The sequence below is a fragment of the Chrysemys picta genome, chromosome 10 (genome assembly GCF_011386835.1).
Source record: "Chrysemys picta bellii isolate R12L10 chromosome 10, ASM1138683v2, whole genome shotgun sequence".
NCBI classification, from domain to species: domain Eukaryota; kingdom Metazoa; phylum Chordata; order Testudines; family Emydidae; genus Chrysemys; species Chrysemys picta.
Window position 1 is genome coordinate 44,522,957 of NC_088800.1, and position 17,573 is coordinate 44,540,529.

Below are 17,573 nucleotides of genomic sequence, written 5' to 3' on the forward strand. Positions count from 1 at the left end.
TGGATTCCATCAAACCACATCGGAGAATCTGGCATCTGCGTTGATTGAAGTATTTGAGCATAGGCTGAGGCCAAAATCGCTGCCTGATTCGCTGAATGAGACTTGCATTTGTAATCTCATAAGAGAGAAGCCCAGAAGATTAGGATGAAAGTCACGGAGCAGTCTCCCTCCTTAACACAGAGGTAAAAATTCAGACCAACTCTGACCTGGGTCTTGGACAAACTGCTTCACAGAGAACAGTCTGTTTTATGTCTGGCTGGAATGCTGTAGAACCTGTGTGAGCAGCTTGATAAATGTACTCCACTGAATCTGGCAAGGGCCCAGCCACATTCAATAGTCTCTCTCGGTGCTGAGAAGACCATGAGATCAAGTCAAGTGAGAGTATATGTTTCGGTCTCCAATTAGGATGGAATTCCAAATACATAGTATGCCATGTAGAGGTCTCCAATGTGCTGCTATAATAAATAGTTTCTGATCTTTTTTCAAATTCATTAGAGGGTTGAGACATGGTGAGAGATAAAAAGACTTCCTTTAAAAAGTGGAAGTCAAATTCTAGTGAGACAAATAGAAAGGAGCATAAACGCTGCCAAATTAAGTGCAAGAATGTAATAAGAAAAGCCAAAGAGGAGTTTGAAGAACGGCTAGCCAAAAACTCCAAAGGTAATAACAAAATGTTTTTTAAGTACATCAGAAGCAGGAAGCCTGCTAAACAACCAGTGGGGCCCCTTGATGATCGAGATACAAAAGGAGCGCTTAAAGACGATAAAGTAATTGCGGAGAAACTAAATGGATTCTTTGCTTCAGTCTTCACGGCTGAGGATGTTAGGGAGATTCCCAAACCTGAGCTGGCTTTTGTAGGTGACAGATCTGAGGAACTGTCACGGATTGAAGTGTCACGAGAGGAGGTTTTGGAATTAATTGATAAACTTAACATTAACAAGTCACCGGGACCAGATGGCATTCACCCAAGAGTTCTGAAAGAATTCAAATGTGAAGTTGCGGAACTGTTAACTAATGTTTGTAACCTGTCCTTTAAATTGGCTTCTGTACCCAATGACTGGAAGTTAGCTAATATAACACCAATATTTAAAAAGGGCTCTAGAGGTGATCCCGGCAATTACAGACCAGTAAGTCTAACGTCTGTACTGGGCAAATTAGTCGAAACAATAGTTAAGAATAAAATTGTCCGACACATAGAAAAACATAGACTGTTGAGCAATAGTCAACATGGTTTCTGTAAAAGGAAATCGTGTCTTACTAATCTATTAGAATTCTTTGAAGGGGTCAACAAACATGTGGACAAGGGGGATCCAGTGGACATAGTGTACTTAGATTTCCAGAAAGCCTTTGACAAGGTCCCTCACCAAAGGCTCTTATGTAAATTAAGCTGCCATGGGATAAGAGGGAAGGTCCTTTCATGGATTGAGAACTGGTTAAAAGACAGGGAACAAAGGGTAGGAATTAATGGTAAATTCTCAGAATGGAGAGGGGTAACTAGTGGTGTTCCCCAAGGGTCAGTCCTCGGACCGATCCTATTCAACTTATTCCTAAATGATCTGGAGAAAGGGTAAACAGTGAGGTGGCAAAGTTTGCAGATGATACTAAACTGCTAAAGATAGTTAAGTCCAAAGCAGGCTGTGAAGAACTTCAAAAAGATCTCACAAAACTAAGTGATTGGACAACAAAATGGCAAATGAAATTTAATGTGGATAAATGTGAAGTAATGCACATTGGGAAAAATAACCCCAACTGTACATACAATATGATGGGGGCTAATTTAGCTACAACAAGTCAGGAAAAAGATCTTGGAGTCATCGTGGATAGTTTTCTGAAAATGTCCACGCAGTGTGCAGAGGCGGTCAAAAAAGCAAACAGGATGTTAGGAATCATTAAAAAGGGGAGAGAGAATAAGACTGAGAATATATTATTGCCCTTATATAAATCGATGGTACGCCCTCATCTTGAATACTGCGTACAGATGTGGTCTCCTCATCTCAAAAAAGATATACTGGCACTATAAAAGGTTCAGAAAAGGGCAACTAAAATGATTAAGGGTTTGGAACGGGTCCCATATGAGGAGAGATTAAAGAGGCTAGGACTCTTCAGCTTGGAAAAGAGGAGACTAAGGGGGGATATGATAGAGGTATATAAAATCATGAGTGATGTGGAGAAAGTGGATAAGGAAAAGTTATTTACTTATTCCCATAATACAAGAACTAGGGGTCATCAAATGAAATTAATAGGCAGCAGGTTTAAAAGAAATAAAAGGAAGTTCTTCTTCATGCAGCGCACAGTCAACTTGTGGAACTCCTTACCTGAGGAGGTTGTGAAGGCTAGGACTATAACAGAGTTTAAAAGAGAACTGGATAAATTCATGGTGAAGTCAAGTCCATTAATGGCTATTAGCCAGGACGGGTAAGGAATGGTGTCCCTAGCCTCTGTCTGTCAGAGGGTGGAGATGGATGGCAGGAGAGAAATCACTTGATCATTGCCTGTTAGGTTCACTCCCTCTGGAGCACCTGGCATTGGCCACTGTAGGTAGACAGGATACTGGGCTAGATGGACCTTTGGTCTGACCCCGTACGGCCTTTCTTATGTTCTTATGGTGCCCCCATTCATCTATGCTCTTTGACCTCTCACTGCAACTCTCATGGATTGGTCTGGTCAAACCCTGCTATTTAGGCTATTACGAAGTCTCTGTATGTGTAGGTGACACACTGCTGTTGTTTGCCAGCCCAGCTCACTCTAGTTCAGATGTTCTGTGGGTAATCATCAATATAGAAAAATGCCTGGCTATTGAACCAGTAGTCCTTGAGGCAGAGAAAAAAACAATTTGCGGTATGCCTTTTCTTTGTAGTTAGGGACACTGAAACAGCTAGGGATTCATATCCTTTCCTGTTGTATCTGTAAATTATCTCCCTTTCCTTCCGAAAATGCACACTGACCCTTGGCACTGGAAAGATCTCTGTTAGCTGTGAAAGTGAATATAGTCAAGATGGTTACTCTTCCTTGTTTTATCTATCATACTACTATACTCTTTATCAAAATATCTTTTTTGAGAAAATTAGCTCTCTTATCTGTTTGGAAAGGTGGGAAACCTAACTTAAAGTGGTCTGTCTTTTGTGGCCTTGGAGAGATGGGAGGACTAGAACGCTCTAATTTTAAACTGTATTACTAGGCTTTCTTGCTCAGTGCAGTACAACACTGGCAAAGTATATTACAGTTTTGACTATGGCTATTACAGTTTTGACTATTGATGATCCTATCAGGCTAATATGTATTGGGATTTAGAACTGGGTAGTGGCCAATTTACTACACCTTTTGTGATTTACAATATCTTAATTTATAACCTTGCCAACAATGTCCTATAAGGAGAAGGTTTTGTTGGACTATTGCATCGTAAGTAACTTGCACATGAAGGACATTATGGAACTGCAGGCATCCTGCATAACTGAAGAGGATGGCAAAGTGACAGCTCTACCCTGCCAGACCTCCTAATGAATCAACAACTTTGAACAAATCAAGAACTATTTAAGCAACAACTTAACTCTGCCCTTGTAGTGACCCAAAGGAGGGGAAAAAAAGGAAACACTTCAAAACTTAGGCTCATCTAATCTGGGACCACAAATGGTAAAATGCCTTAAACATAATTAAGGATATGATTTAACATGGAGGTCATGGAAATAATAAATTCCATGACTTTACCGGATCTCCGTGACTTCTTTGGCTTCAGCTGTCAGTGGCTGTGTGCCCGCATGGCTGCGACCAGGGCTGGAGCTGGGACTGTGCACGGCTGCACTGGAGCTGCAGCTGTGCACCTGCAGCTGGAGCCAGGGCTGTGTGCCTGTGGCTGGAACTGGGGCTGTGCACCCCTGCAGCTGGGGCTTGGGCTGTCAGTTCCCCCATGCCCCATGACAGGACTTGGGCTGTCAGTCCCCCCCTCCCACCATGGGGCTCCAGCTGTCATTCTCTTCCCCCCCCCCCACTTCCAACCCTCCCCCTGTTTATTTTTAGTAAAAGTTACAGACAGGTCATGGGCTCCCATGAATTTTTGTTTATTCCCCGCAACTTGTTTGTGAATTTTACTAAAAATAACAGTGACAAAATCTTAAACATAATTATAGGGTCATTGCATAGTGCCACAACAGGGCAGAGTTAGGGTTGTTTGGGTGCCCAAATGTGCATTTCCACACCTTAACATATTTTGACTTCTTTTAAGTCTAACTCTGAATTTCCTGGGCTTAAAATTCTAATTTTTTGCAGTAATTAAATCGTCCCTGTAGTGTGTGTTATCGTAGAATATCAGGGTTGGAAGGGATCTCAGGAGGTCATCTAGTCCAGCCCCCTGCCCAGACAGATTTTTACCCAAGTTACTGATGTGTTCTGTTCTTAACTGTACTGCCATTTTAACAAAGATTTGTCTGGAAATGTAGTGTGAAAAGCAAATTGGCTTTTAAAATTTTTTTCCATTTCAATTATTCGAAGTGGTGTTTGTAACACAGCTGGAGAAACTTGCCAGCTAAAATGGGGGGAGGGGGGAAATTGTGGTGTTTTCACTTGTTTTTAACCTGCATTCTTTAAGTACTCTCTGTGTCTCACATGTTGTAACAATGAGCTGTGAGAGACTGCCACAGTGGTAGTATAGAATGCATGTTTCCTATTCGCTGCAAATCATAAAGTTAAAAGTAAATTAGTAAATTACATTAGTAAAGTTAAAAGTTTCTAAAAGATGATAATACTTGGATCTCCTGCCATGATCCACTCTGGATTTCTGAAATCTGCTGGATTCCCTCTTTCTCCTATCTGATCTTGACCTGTGCTGAAAGCTGGTGGCAGTTGCTATGGAAAATTTAAAGTGGTATTCCTATCTGTCTGTGCTGTCATTATGAAAGCCAAGTGCACACCTCTATTTGACAGTTGTATAGATGGGTCTGCATTCCATGGGGTGAGGACAGGGAGGAATGTGTCCTAGTGCTCTATCATCCTTTCTGCTGCTGCAACAATCTTTGCCTTGCTTTGCTTCTACTCGTCTGTCATTATACTGACTTGCAAACATTTAGCTTTTTTGCCAGTTGCTATGGTTACTTCTGGGCTGCCAGCATCTGCACTGCAGAAATGAGAAACAAGTAATATATTCCAAGTCTTAAAGAAATGCACAGGAATGGGTTAAACTTTTAAACCCAACATGAGCATTACCAGCCAAACAATACCCATTTGTGACTTGCCATGACTGCTGCAGGCTCCTAACAATTGATTTACTGAAGCATATTTCTCTTTCTTCTTCACTACATCAAAAAGATTTTTCATCAGTGGCTTCACCGTATCCCACAAAGGTGTGACATTTTGTAATCTTGCACAGTTTCAAAGAACTAATTTGACTTCTTTAAATTATTAACCGCTTCCTTAGCATGTCTATTCCCCAAGCTCTTTCTGTGTCTGTGGAAGCCCAAAACCGAACAAACCACTGTTGGCATTAGACCAGCGTTTCTCAAACTAGGATCCACGAGGGTATTCCAAGGGTCCGCGGGCCCCGCTGATCAACTCCCCTCCCCTTCCCTCCCTCATCTTCTCCCCCTCCCTCCTATCACCTTCTGCACGCCGGGGAACAGCTGAGGGAAGTGGTGCAGTGGGGGCAGGGCCTGGAGCTGTGCGGGGGTTTGGGGGTCAGTGAAAAAATTTTGAATCAAAATTTGGGGGTCCTCAGATTGCTAAAATTTGAGAACCTCTGCATTAGACTACAATGTATGCAAAGGCAAGGTGTTGGCATTGCTTGCTCCAGCAAGCTGCACTGGAAGGAGCAGATGTCTCACGTCTTATGAAGTGCTATTGTTCGGATTTTCAGTGAAAGAGGCTTATTTAGGCTATTCATTGAACAGTATGTTCTATCTATCCGTTTGGAAGTTTTGCTATCCTTTTGCTTTCTAACACTTAAAGGCAGATTCCCAGCTTTGAGTCAAGAGACTAATAGTGCTCCCTGGTGCAGATCTAGTTTAGGTTGTCCTGCATGTGGAGATTTTCCTTACCAAAGAGAAATTTTTCTGGCCTGATGTGTGTAGGGTGACCAGATAAGTGTGAAAAATTGGGACACTTTTTGGTGGGGGGGGTGCGGGAAGCATAGTTGCTTGTATAAGGCCTTGTCTACACTGGGGGGGAGGGATCGACCTAAGATACGCAACTTCAGCTACGAGAATAGCATAGCTGAAGTCGACGTATCTTAGTTCGACTTATCTCGCATCCTCACGGCGCGGGGTTGATTGCCGCGGCTCCCCCGTTGACTTTGCTTCCAGGGGGTAGTGTAGACATACTCTAAAACACAGCCTCTAAAATCGGGATCGTCCCAATAATATTGGGGCATCTGGTTACCCTACATGCGTGAGTGTTCTCTGCTGGATCATTTCTCAATGTTGTGTATGTTCTGCTAATGTTTTCCACACAGTGCCAGAGCTGCCAATCTTGGAGAGAAGGAACTGGCTGATACACCTGCACTATATCCGCAAAGATTATGATGCATGTAAGGTAAGAACTGGTCATTGGGAAATGGTTTACTTGTTTCATTGTTTAGTTCCTAAGCCAGATCTGTATTTTCTATAGGAAGTCTGAGTTGTGGTAAACATGTTCGGCTAGGGTCTCAGCTGGTGTTAATATGTGTAGCTCTATTGATCTCAATGGAGCTACGACAATTTATAGTACTTAACGATCTAGACCTCTGGTTAGCATTTCTAGGTATAAAACCTAAGGGGAAAAAATGGTATTTGCGGAATTACTCTTCTTAGGTAGAGAGTAGTATGGGTCCCAACTACATTCTTTCCTGAATTGACAGAGAGAAAATGTAGGTAAAGCAAATGTGAAAACTACTTTTTGTCTGTCTATATTTTGCCTTGTTTACAAATCTGTACAGTTTTAAGTTCTTCAAGTGCTTGCGTATGTGCATTCACAGTAAGTATAGGCATGCCTTGTGCACCAGTGCGAGAGAGATTTCCCTAGCAGTAACCATAGGGAAGGCCCCATCCCTGGTCACACTCCTACTTACCGTTGGTGGTCAGATCATTGGTGCTCTTTGAACTACTACTCAATCTAACTAGTGTTTCTCAAAAGCCTTTGGACTTATTTTCTTTTCTTTTTTCCTTTATAATTTTAAGTTTATTTCATTTGATTTAACGCTACTTTAGGGATTTTTCCAGCTGGCTGGTCCCTGGGATTCAAACCTTGCCTAGAATTCAAGAAGTTTACACCTGTTAATGACCCTCACTCCTACTGCCTCAAGTATTTGGGTGATGGCCACATCAGAGATGGGTGCTTTATCTTTCATGGCTTAAAGACTAGAACTAAGACACTAAAGCCACCTTGTTCATCTAAAGGAAGCTCTTTGAAGTGTTCCTCCGGTCATATCAGCTGAAAGAGGTCTCGGAAGATCCCCATCTCTGGGTCCGTCCTTTTCAAGGCCTAGAGAATCAGAGTTGTAGCCTCAAAAGTCCAAGCAAAAGTCTGCATCCAGCTTCTCGGCGTCTAGGGTGCAGGACTTCTCCCACAGAGAGTCAGTCAGGTACCAAAGGTAGAGGGTGCCCTGTGCCTTTCTACTCCCCGGTACCGGGTCACTCAGAGACCTAGGTCATCAGCTCCGGTGCCCTCTCAGGGACCATCAAGACAGGCTACTTTGGTGACAGATCAGTCTTCCCTGATCACTACAGATCAGCCGCTCATGTTGGTATCAACTATGATGGAGGCTTACATCACGGCTAGAGATTTACTATGCCTGTTGGTGCTGCCATTGTCTTTGCTTCAGAGCGAAGACCTTGTGCAGTACCAATGCAGCCTTCTAGAATAGATCATCGGCACCACGTCATTCATCCATAGCACTGTCTGCCTTGGGCTTGATACTGCCCCCTAGTGTGGGACTGGTTCTGGATTCCTTACACCATATATTAACAGCAGCCAGGAAGCCATCCATGCTGCCACTGGTACCATGCTTCTGACATAGGTCCTGATTAAGATTGCCAAAGACCCCTCCAGCTAACACGCCATCCTTTTTCTCCAAGTCATCATCAAACTCTGAAGTCAACTTTCAGGTGTCCTGGTACCCAAAGTCTAAAGCTTACTCTAGTAATTGCTGTCATTATTGTGGTTTTGAGAAGAGATTGTCCAAGAATTGGGACGCTTGGGCCAGACAAGCCTGGGGCCTGGTATCGTACCAGGGGAGTGGCCTTAATAGTTGCCTTGGGGGAAAACACCTCACGCCTCTTCCTCATCACCTGACGAGGTCCTGGTATGGGAGGCATCATCCCCAGTACTGGATGACTAAAGTATGCCAGGAGTTACTCAGGAGAATGGCAGCCTCTCTGGAACTTGTAGAGGAGAATACACACAAGCTCATTGACATTCTCCATCTTTCTGCGGAAAGGTAGCCCTACCTATGAACAATGCCATCATGAAGCCAGCTGAAACAATATGGCAGACCTCTTCCTCCATTCCTCTGGTGGCCAAATTAGTGGATCAGAAATACCAGGCTCCATCCCTGGAGTTTGAGTAGTTCTGTCTACATCCTAGCTGTGGCCACAGTGAATAAGAGAAGTTGTCAGGGCCAGGCTCAGACTACCTCCAGGAGAAAAAAGACTAAAAAAACTTTATCTCTTTGGCAGAAAAAATTATTCTATGCCAAGTCTACAACTCTGGATTGCCAACTATCATACCTTTTGGTTGTGCTATGACTTGTCCAATTGGGAAGCCATATCCCACTTTGTCACCAAGCTGCCTGAAGATTCAAGGGAGCAGTTTGAATTCGTCATGGCTGAGGATCGCTTCATCACTCATTCAGCTCTGCAGGCTTTCCTGAATGTGGTAGACTGCAGCCAGAATCATGGCGACAACTGTAAGAATGCACAAGTCCTCCTGACTGCATCTCTGAAGAATTGCAATAGACAACTGAGGACTTCCCCTTCAAAGGGTATTCCTTGTTATCATCCAAAATAGATCAGGCTTTGCATACCCTGAAGGACTCGAGAATAGTTCTGAAATCCTTGGGCCTCTACTGGCAACGACGAGGACAAAATATCATTCTCCATACCAATCTAGACATCAATGCTACCTCTTCTGTCAGGTTGACCAGCCTAAGAAAAAGCAAAGATTGCAGAGGACATAGATGCCTTCCACTTCCTTCAGGTTCGAGGGATCCCATGGGCTTGAAGCAGTAGATTTGACTCTTTTATGTAGAGGACAGCATGTCCCCCAACCTAGATCTATCTGGCCCTTCCCTGCATTTCCAGGTCAGGTTATTGCATTTCCTACATGCCTGGTGCAGTCCATCACCTTGGACAAATAGGCGATAAGTACAGTGGAATCAGGATATACCTTGCATTTCCTTGCTATTCCCACCCCTTTTCCCAGTCCCTCTTTAGGGATCCCTGTCACGAGTCTGTGCTAAGGCAAGAAGTGCAGATTCTACGTTCTTTGGGAGCTATAGAAGAAGTGCCCCCTCCTCAGTGGTCAGGGTTTTTTATTCCCAACACTTTCTCATTCTCAAAGCCACAGGAGGTCTCATATCAATCCTAAATCTTTGGAACCTGAACAGGTATGTCAAGAAGACTTTCTGGATGGTTTCCCTGGCCACAATTATCTTTTCTCTAGGTCCAGGAGACTGGTTATTTCAACATCTTCCAAGACATTTCTGCCTCTCTCCAGGTTTCAAACTCCGCAGGACCTATGTGTGTTCCTCAAGGAGCATCCCTGGACCACTGTAAGGGATTGCCTCAGGATTCTAGGTCATGAGGCGGCATGTATATACGTCACCCCGCACACCAGACTTCAGACCGCTGCAGGCATGGGTCAGCTCGGTCTATCATCCTCAGATTCACCTCTGAGATGAGCTATTTTGTGTTTCAGACACCATGTTGTCTTCTCTGAACTGGTGGCTGAGCCAACCCAACATGTGCAAAGGAATTGCCTTCTCTCCCATCAATGACTATGGTAACACATGCCTTAGCCATGGGATGGGGAGCACATCTGTGATAAATGAAGGGGGGGAGATAGCTCCCTTTTATGGATACGCAGCCAGCCAATTAGCTACAAAATCCCTGTTGATAGCTGTTCTCTGCTTGCTTTACCTGTAGAGGGTTAAAAAAGCCTATAGGTAAAAGGAAGGAGTGGACACCTGACCGAAAGAGTTAATGGGAGGGCTAGAACTTTTTAGAATCGGGGGAAAAAACTTTCCCTTTGTCTGTCTCTGGTTGTTCTCCCAGAGAGGAGACGCAGAGCAGCAATGCTGTAAGACACTTTAAGCCAGGTATGGAAAAGACCATCAGATCATACCTAGAAACTCCTCATTTGAAACCCCAGATATGTAAGTAGATCAAGAAATGTCTAGGAAGACAGAATTAGGTTTATCTCTTTTATTTCTTTATGGCTTGTGGACTCCTCTGTGCTAACCCCAGGTGCTTTTGTTTTGCTTGTAACCTTTAAGCTGGACCTCAAGAAAACCATCCTACTGGCCATGCTGGGGTGAACAGAACCAAAGACCGTTTGGGGAAGTCATTTCACTGGGAGGGAATGGGCAAGGACATTTCTATCTATGTCCAGTCTTGTGAGGTGTGCCAGAGGGTGGGAAAGCCCCAAGACCAGGTCAAGGCCCCTCTCCAGCCACTCCCCATCATTGAGGTTCCATTTCAGGGTGTAGCTGTGGATATTCTGGGCCCTTTCCATAAAAAGACACCCAGAGAAAAGCTGTATATACTGACTTTCATGGATTTTGCCACCCGATGGCCAGAAGCAGTAGCTCTAAGCAACACCAGGGCTAAAAGCGTGAGCCAGGCATTGGCAAACATTTTTGCCAAGGTAGGTTGGCCCTCCGACATCCTTACAGATTCAGGAACTAACTTCTTGGCAGGGACCATGAAACGTCTTTGGGATGCTTATGGGGTAAACCACTTGGTTGCCACCCCTTACCACCATCAAACGAATGGCCTAGTAGAAAAATTTAATGGGACTTTGGGGGCCATGATATGTAAATTTGTAAATGAACACTCCAATGATTTGGATCTAGTATTGCAGCAGTTGCTCTTTGCCTACAGGGATGTACCACATCCCCGTTTGGGATTTTCAACCTTTGAACTCGTTTATGGCCACAAAGTTAAAGGACCATTACAGTTGGTGAAGCAGCAATGGGACGGGGTTACATCTTGTCCAGGAACTTAACATTTTGTAACCAACCTGCAAAACACCCTCAAAGACTCTCTAACCCTTGCTAGGGAAAACCTACAGGATGCTCAACAAGAGCAAAAGGCCTGGTATGATAAACGTGCCAGAGAACGTTCCTTCAAAGTAGGTGACCAAGTCATGGTCCTGAAACTGCTCCAGGCCAATAAGATGGACGCATCGTGGGAGGGGCCATTTATGGTCCGAGAGCGCCTGGGAGCTGTTAATTACCTCATAGCATTCCCAGGCCCTACCCTAAAATCTAAAGTATACCTTGTTAATTTTCTAAAGCCCTTTTATTCCTGAGAAATCAAGGTTCTCCAGTTTACAGCTCAGGAGAGAGATGACGCTGAGTGACCTGAAGGAGTGTACTATGAAGGAAAAAGCAACAGTGGCGTAGGGCATAAGCAGCGACAGCAAATCCAGGAGCTGCGCACCAGCTTCACGCCAATGTTTTCAGCCACCCCAGGACAAACAAAACGGGTATACCACTCCATTGACATAGGTGATGCTTGCCCATTTAGAGCCCAACCCTACCGGATGGCTCCTGAAGCCAAAACCTCAATAGAAAAGGAGATCAAGGACATGTTACAGATGGGTGTAATCCTCCCCTCTGAGAGTGCAAGGGCCTCCCCAGTGGTTCTGGTTCCCAAACCCGATGGGGAAATCCGCTTTTGCATGGACTACTGTAAACTAAATGTTGTAACTTGCCCAGAAAACTATCTAATGCCATGCACAGATGAGCTATTGGAAAAACTGGGACCTGCCCAGTTCATCTCCATCTTAGACTTAACTAAGGAGTACTGGCAAGGGCTGCTAGATGACCCCGCCAAGGAAAGGTCAGCCTTCATCACCCATGTAGGGCTGTATGAATTTAATGTGCTCCCTTTCAGACTGCAAAATGCACCCGCCACCTTCCAGAGACTGGTGATAACCTTCTGGCTGGAGTTGGGGAATTTGCAGTCGCCTATCTTGATGATGAGGCTGTATTCTCAGATTCCTGGGTAGAACACCTGGAACATCTCCAAGCTGTCTTCCAGCACATAAGGGAAGCAGGATTAACCGTTAAGGCTAAAAAGTGTCAAATAGGCCTAAACAGGGTAACATACCTTGGACACCAGGTGGGTCAAGGAACTATCAACCCCTAAAGGCTAAAGTAAATGCTATCCAAAATTGGCCTGTCCTTAAGTCACAGACGCAGGTCCAATCCTTCTTGGGCTTGGGCAGGTATTACAGACGATTTGTACCACACTGCAGCCAAATTACCACCCCACTGACCGACCTGACTAGGAAAAAGCAGCCAAATGCAATTCAGTGGACTGAAAAGTGTCAGAAAGCCTTTAACCAGCTTAAAGTGGCCCTTACGTCTGACCCTGTACTAAGGGCCCTGCACTTCAACAAATCTTTCATCGTAATCACAGATGCGTCCGAGCGTGATGTAGGAGCAGTTTTAATGCAGGAAGGACCAGGTCAACAATTCTATCCTGTCATGTTCCTCAGCAAAAAACTTTCTGAGAAGAAAAGCCACTGGTCAGTCTCAGAAAAAGAATGTTACACCATTGTGTATGCTCTGGAGAAGCTACGCCCATACATTTGGGGACGGCGTTTCCACCTGCGAACTGACCATGCTGTACTGAAGTGGCTTCACACAGTCAAAGAAACTAACAAAAAACTTCTTCGGTGGAGTTTAGCTCTTCAGGACTTTGATTTTGAAATACAACACATTTCAGGAGCCTCTAACAAAGTGGCTGATGCACTTTCCTGGGAAAGTTTCCCAGAATCAGCCTGGTAAAAATGTTCCTGTATTCTAAGTCATTGTAGTCTTTGAAATGTGAAAAATACTGTTTAGTTCTTCATGTAATTTGTAGTAAAATTAGAGGTGCATGTATCTTATTAACTTTGTTTCTTAAACCTCCAGGAAGAAATCCCAGCCGGTGTGGACCCGACCTGAACCAGTCTGGCCAGCACCGTCTATGATTTGGGGGGGAGGGGGCGTATTATAAATGAAGGCGGGGTAGCTCCCTTTTATGGACACCCAGCCAGCCAGTTAGCTACAGAATCCCTGTTAGTCGCTGTTCTCTACTTGCTTTACCCTGTAAAGGGTTAAAAAAGCCCATAGGTAAAAGGAAGGGAGTGGGCACCTGACCAAAAGAGCCAATGGGAGGGTTAGAACTTTTTAAAATCGGGGAAAAAACTTCCCCTTTGTCTGTCTCTGGTTGTTCTCCCGGAGAGGAGAGACAGAGCAGCAATGCTGTAAGATGGTTTAAGCCAGGTATGGAAAACCATCAGATCATACCTAGAAACTCCTCATTTGAAATCCCAGATATGTAAGTAGATCAAGAAATGTCTAGGAAGATGCAATTAGGTTTATCTCTTTTATTTCTTTATGGCTTGTGGGACTCCTCTGTGCTAACCCTGGGTGCTTTTGTTTTGCTTGTAACCTTTAAGCTGGACCTCATGAAAACCATTTTTGATGCTTAATTATTATATTTGTTCTTTTTAAATCTAACAAGAGCCTAAGTTCCAGATGTATTTTTTTTCTTTTTGTTTTTAATAAAATTTACCTTTTTTAACAACAGGATTGGGTTTTTGTGTCCTAAGAGGTTTGTGCATATGTTGTTTAACTAGCTGGTGGCAACAGCTGTTCTTTTGTTTTTGTTTTTCTTTCTCAGCTCTTCCCCGGAGGGGGTGTGTGAAAGGAGGGTACCCACAGGAAGGAATTCACAAATGAGCCTTCCTTGTTTCTCAAAGGGGTTCTGCATTTGGGCAGTGGCAGCATCTACCCATCCAAGGTCAGAGAGAAGTTGTAACCTTGGGACTTTAATACAAGCCTGGAGTGGCCAGTATTAATTGTTAGAATCCTTGCGGGTCCCCACCTTCTGCACTCGAAGTGCCAGAGTGGGGGAATTAGCTTTAACAACATCCAAGCCCCGTCCAGGCCCAGGGGTTGTGGACTGCCCACTAAGCCAAGCTCCATATAAATGTTTGAGTTGCAAGTGATACTTTATGCATGTTAGTAGTTCCAGTCTCACATCCAAGGCAAGACTGTCCAGGTTCTCACCGATAACACCATAGTAGTGTTTTATGAGAACAAGCAAGGTTGCGCCAGATCCAACAGCCTTTGCCAGGAGGCAGTCAAGTTATGGAACTTGTTTATTTGGAACTCAGTCACTCTCAAGGCATCTCACCTACTAGGGGTTCAAAATGGCCTGGTGCATTGTCTGTGCAGATCGTTCAACGTGGACCACAAACGTCTCTCAACATGAACTTTCTAGTTTGGGTGTTTCACGTAGGGGGCTTTCTGTCTGTGGGACTATTTATGACTCGGTCAAACAGGAGGTGTCCCCATTTCTCTTTCAAGGCAAGTCACAGACGTGGGTCAGTATTGAAACCTTTCCTGTTTCCGGGGGACGAGGACCTCCTCTATGTGTTCTCACTAGTGCTCCGATTCCCAGGGTCTTCATCAAACTCAAGCAAGATCACAGCAGAATGATCCTTATTTCTCCAGCTTGTCCAAGAAAGACTTGGTATTCAGACCTCCACAAACTGTCCTCTCAGGAACCCTTACCATTGCCAGTGACCAAAGACCTCCTAATGGAGAACCATGCATCCATGCTGCACCTGAATCCTCTAGTACTGCACCTCACCACTGATGAATCATGCTGTTGAGTGCAGAGGAAGTGCATTGGTCATTTGCTATCCAGAACGTTCTTCTTAATAGCAGAAAACCTTCCCCCAGAGCTGCCTACCTAAGTGGAAACATTTCTCCATTTGGGGAGCCTCCCATAATGTGTGTCCAACTCAGGCCAGCATTCAGACAATCCTAGACTGTTTTTTGCAAATTAGAATTCAGTCTAGCATTCAGCTCTGTTAGGGTACATCTGGTGGCCATTTCAGCTTTCCATCCTCTGATAAATGGCAAGACTGTCTTAACTCACCCCATCACTTTCAGATTCTTGAATGGTCTGGAGAGATTATTCCCACCGGTCTGAAAACCAGTACCTTCCTGGGATTTGAATTTGGTGTTGTCTGCACTAATGGAACCTCTCTTCAAGTCTTTGGTGTTATGCTCTTCTTTGCACCTATCAGCAAAGGTATCATTTTTAGTGGTCATCACCTATGTCAGGAGGTAGGTGAACTGAATGAATTGGTCACTGATTTACCGTATACTGTTTTCTACAGGGTCCATCTTAGATCACACCCTCACTTCCTCTCCAAGGTGATCTATGAATTCCCATGAACCAATTTATGTACCTGCCAGTTTTCTTTCCAAAACTGCATGCACACAGGGTGAGAGAAGGCTCACCACTCTCGATGTTTGTCGCTTGTTGGCTTTTTACCTGCATAGGAATGTATGTGGCACCATCCAGTCACAACTCAGAGACTTTCCAAATGGATCACCAGCTGCATCACGGTGGCTTATGTTGCTAAAGGAGTAATGCTTCCGGTTAGACTCACAGTGCACTCAAGCAGAGCACATGCAACCTCAGCAGCATTTCTGGCACATGTCCCATCGTGGACATCAGTACAGCAACAACGTGGTCCTCAGATCATGCTTTCACCAGACATTATGCGCTCTCTGCCACTTCAAGGTAAGATGCAAATATAGCAAGGTGGTCCTACAATCTCTCTTCCAATGAGGCTCTGAGCTCTACCTCGTGAGGTATACCATGTACCTACAGTGTAATTGACATATGCAAGCACTCAAATAAGAAAAAACAGTTACTTACCTTCTCGTAACTGTTCTTCAAAATGTGTTGCAAATATCCATTACATGACCCACTCTCCTTCCCTGATGCATCAGAATCTACTAACAGGTTCCAGTGTGAAGGAACTGAAGGTGGAGCAACTCTGCCCTTTATATCTTGCTCATAGCACAAAGAGCTAGATAGTGAGCAGGGCCACCCCTACATGTACCACTAAGGAAGACTCTCTGGCACCGGTGCACAAGGCATATACACACCTGTAGTGTAACTGACATACAACACATCTTGAAGAACAGTTATTCTTAACTGTGGTTTTTTTTCCCCCCAGTTGATTCTCCTTACAGCCTTGTAAAACTCAAATATCAAAATGAATACAGGCTTCCCTTTTTTTCTAGTGACAAATAGGTTTTCCCAGATAATTATAACTCTATTGCATAGTGCAGAGTCTCTCAAAGATACTGCAGAGGCAACAGAAAGACATTGCATTGGGCAAACACCTCCCATAAGAGAGTGAGAGGAAAGGTCTTGACTTTGCTTGATTGAAGGTCATTCGTTTTACACATAATATGTTGCAAGGTTACAACTTCTTTTGATATGTCTTCAGTTTGGTGAATAGGCTGGAACTGTTCAGTGGTGCAGAACTGTAACGCAGAGCAAACAAAGAGTATAGTAAGTCATTTAAACAGTATGTTCTCTACACAAGATTAACACAGTTCATTAAAGGGGACCTGCAAAGGAGTAGGAGGAGGGGAATTGGCGGTTGGATTGGTTTTTTGCTACTCCTGCTTGTTTCCCTCCTTCTCCCCCCCTCCCTTTTAGAAATGTCAGGGATGTCAGGTCTTGGCTTTCCCTTGTCTTTGTTGGAGAACTTCTTGGCTGACTGGGAGCTCACTCAGCTACTAATTGAAGGTGCACTTTGAATCTTTAACACAGAAAGCTTTTCTCTCAAATCTTGGAGTTAAATAGGTGTAAACAAAATCAGTGCTGACAGTCTGAATAAAAATCACTTCCCCTCTCTATTAAGCTGGTTGCATTTAAAGAGGAACAAACCTAACTTTCTTTTCCTTTCTAGATCAGTTGTGAAGCAGCAGCTCTCACACTGGTCTGTGAAGCCCCAATAGTCTGTAAAGTCTTGGTGGCTCACAAAATGAAACATTGAGAACAAAGTCAGAAGGATTGGTCAGGGCTATGGCCTACGAAAGGATATCCCTTTCTCTCTTGCTCATGAATGTGCTCATGTGCACACACTTGTGGGTACATACTCACAAAGCAGACTCCAGAAAGAAGTATATAAAGGTCTAGTGTCTTAAAGAATGAGGGAATGAGTGGATCAGCCCCTCCCATTGTCACAGCCACAGTGATCTAGTCCACTGCAGACCATGAGGTTTAAATAGTGTTTGGGTTATTCCTTAAAAATCCATTATTGCGCAGATGTTTATTGAATGAACAGTTGCCAGGGCCGGTGCTACCATTAAGGCGAACTAGGCAGTTGCCTAGGGCGCCAAGATTTGGGGGCGGCAAAAAGTGGTGCGTTTTTTTTTTTTACAGCGTTCCTTCCCGAGCGCGCGGTCGCCGCTCCACTTCTCCCGCCTCCCAGGCTTGCAGCGCCAATCAGCTGTTTGGCGCCACAAGCCTGGGAGGGGAGGAGAATTAGAGCGGGGGTGGCGTGCTTGGGGAGGAGGC

At 44.3% G+C, this 17,573-nt stretch overlaps 1 protein-coding gene across 22 annotated transcripts in view; it reads left to right on the plus strand.

Annotated features, from left to right (window-relative positions):
* BBS4 (Bardet-Biedl syndrome 4) overlaps positions 1 to 17,573 on the plus strand; it is a 142,194-nt gene that overhangs the window by 34,963 nt on the left and 89,658 nt on the right. For 13 of the 22 annotated variants that reach the window (XM_065558568.1, XM_005280992.4, XM_065558563.1 and 10 more), the window contains one exon: positions 6,437 to 6,516. The exons of 4 other annotated variants lie outside the window; for them this stretch is intronic. In XM_065558568.1, the coding sequence (XP_065414640.1) occupies positions 6,437 to 6,516 (80 nt within the window). Of the gene's footprint in view, positions 1 to 5,298; positions 5,334 to 6,436; positions 6,517 to 13,856; positions 13,977 to 17,573 lie in introns of all 22 variants that reach the window. 5 more of the 22 variants (XM_042851597.2, XM_065558572.1, XM_065558562.1 and 2 more) reach the window with 2 other exon arrangements.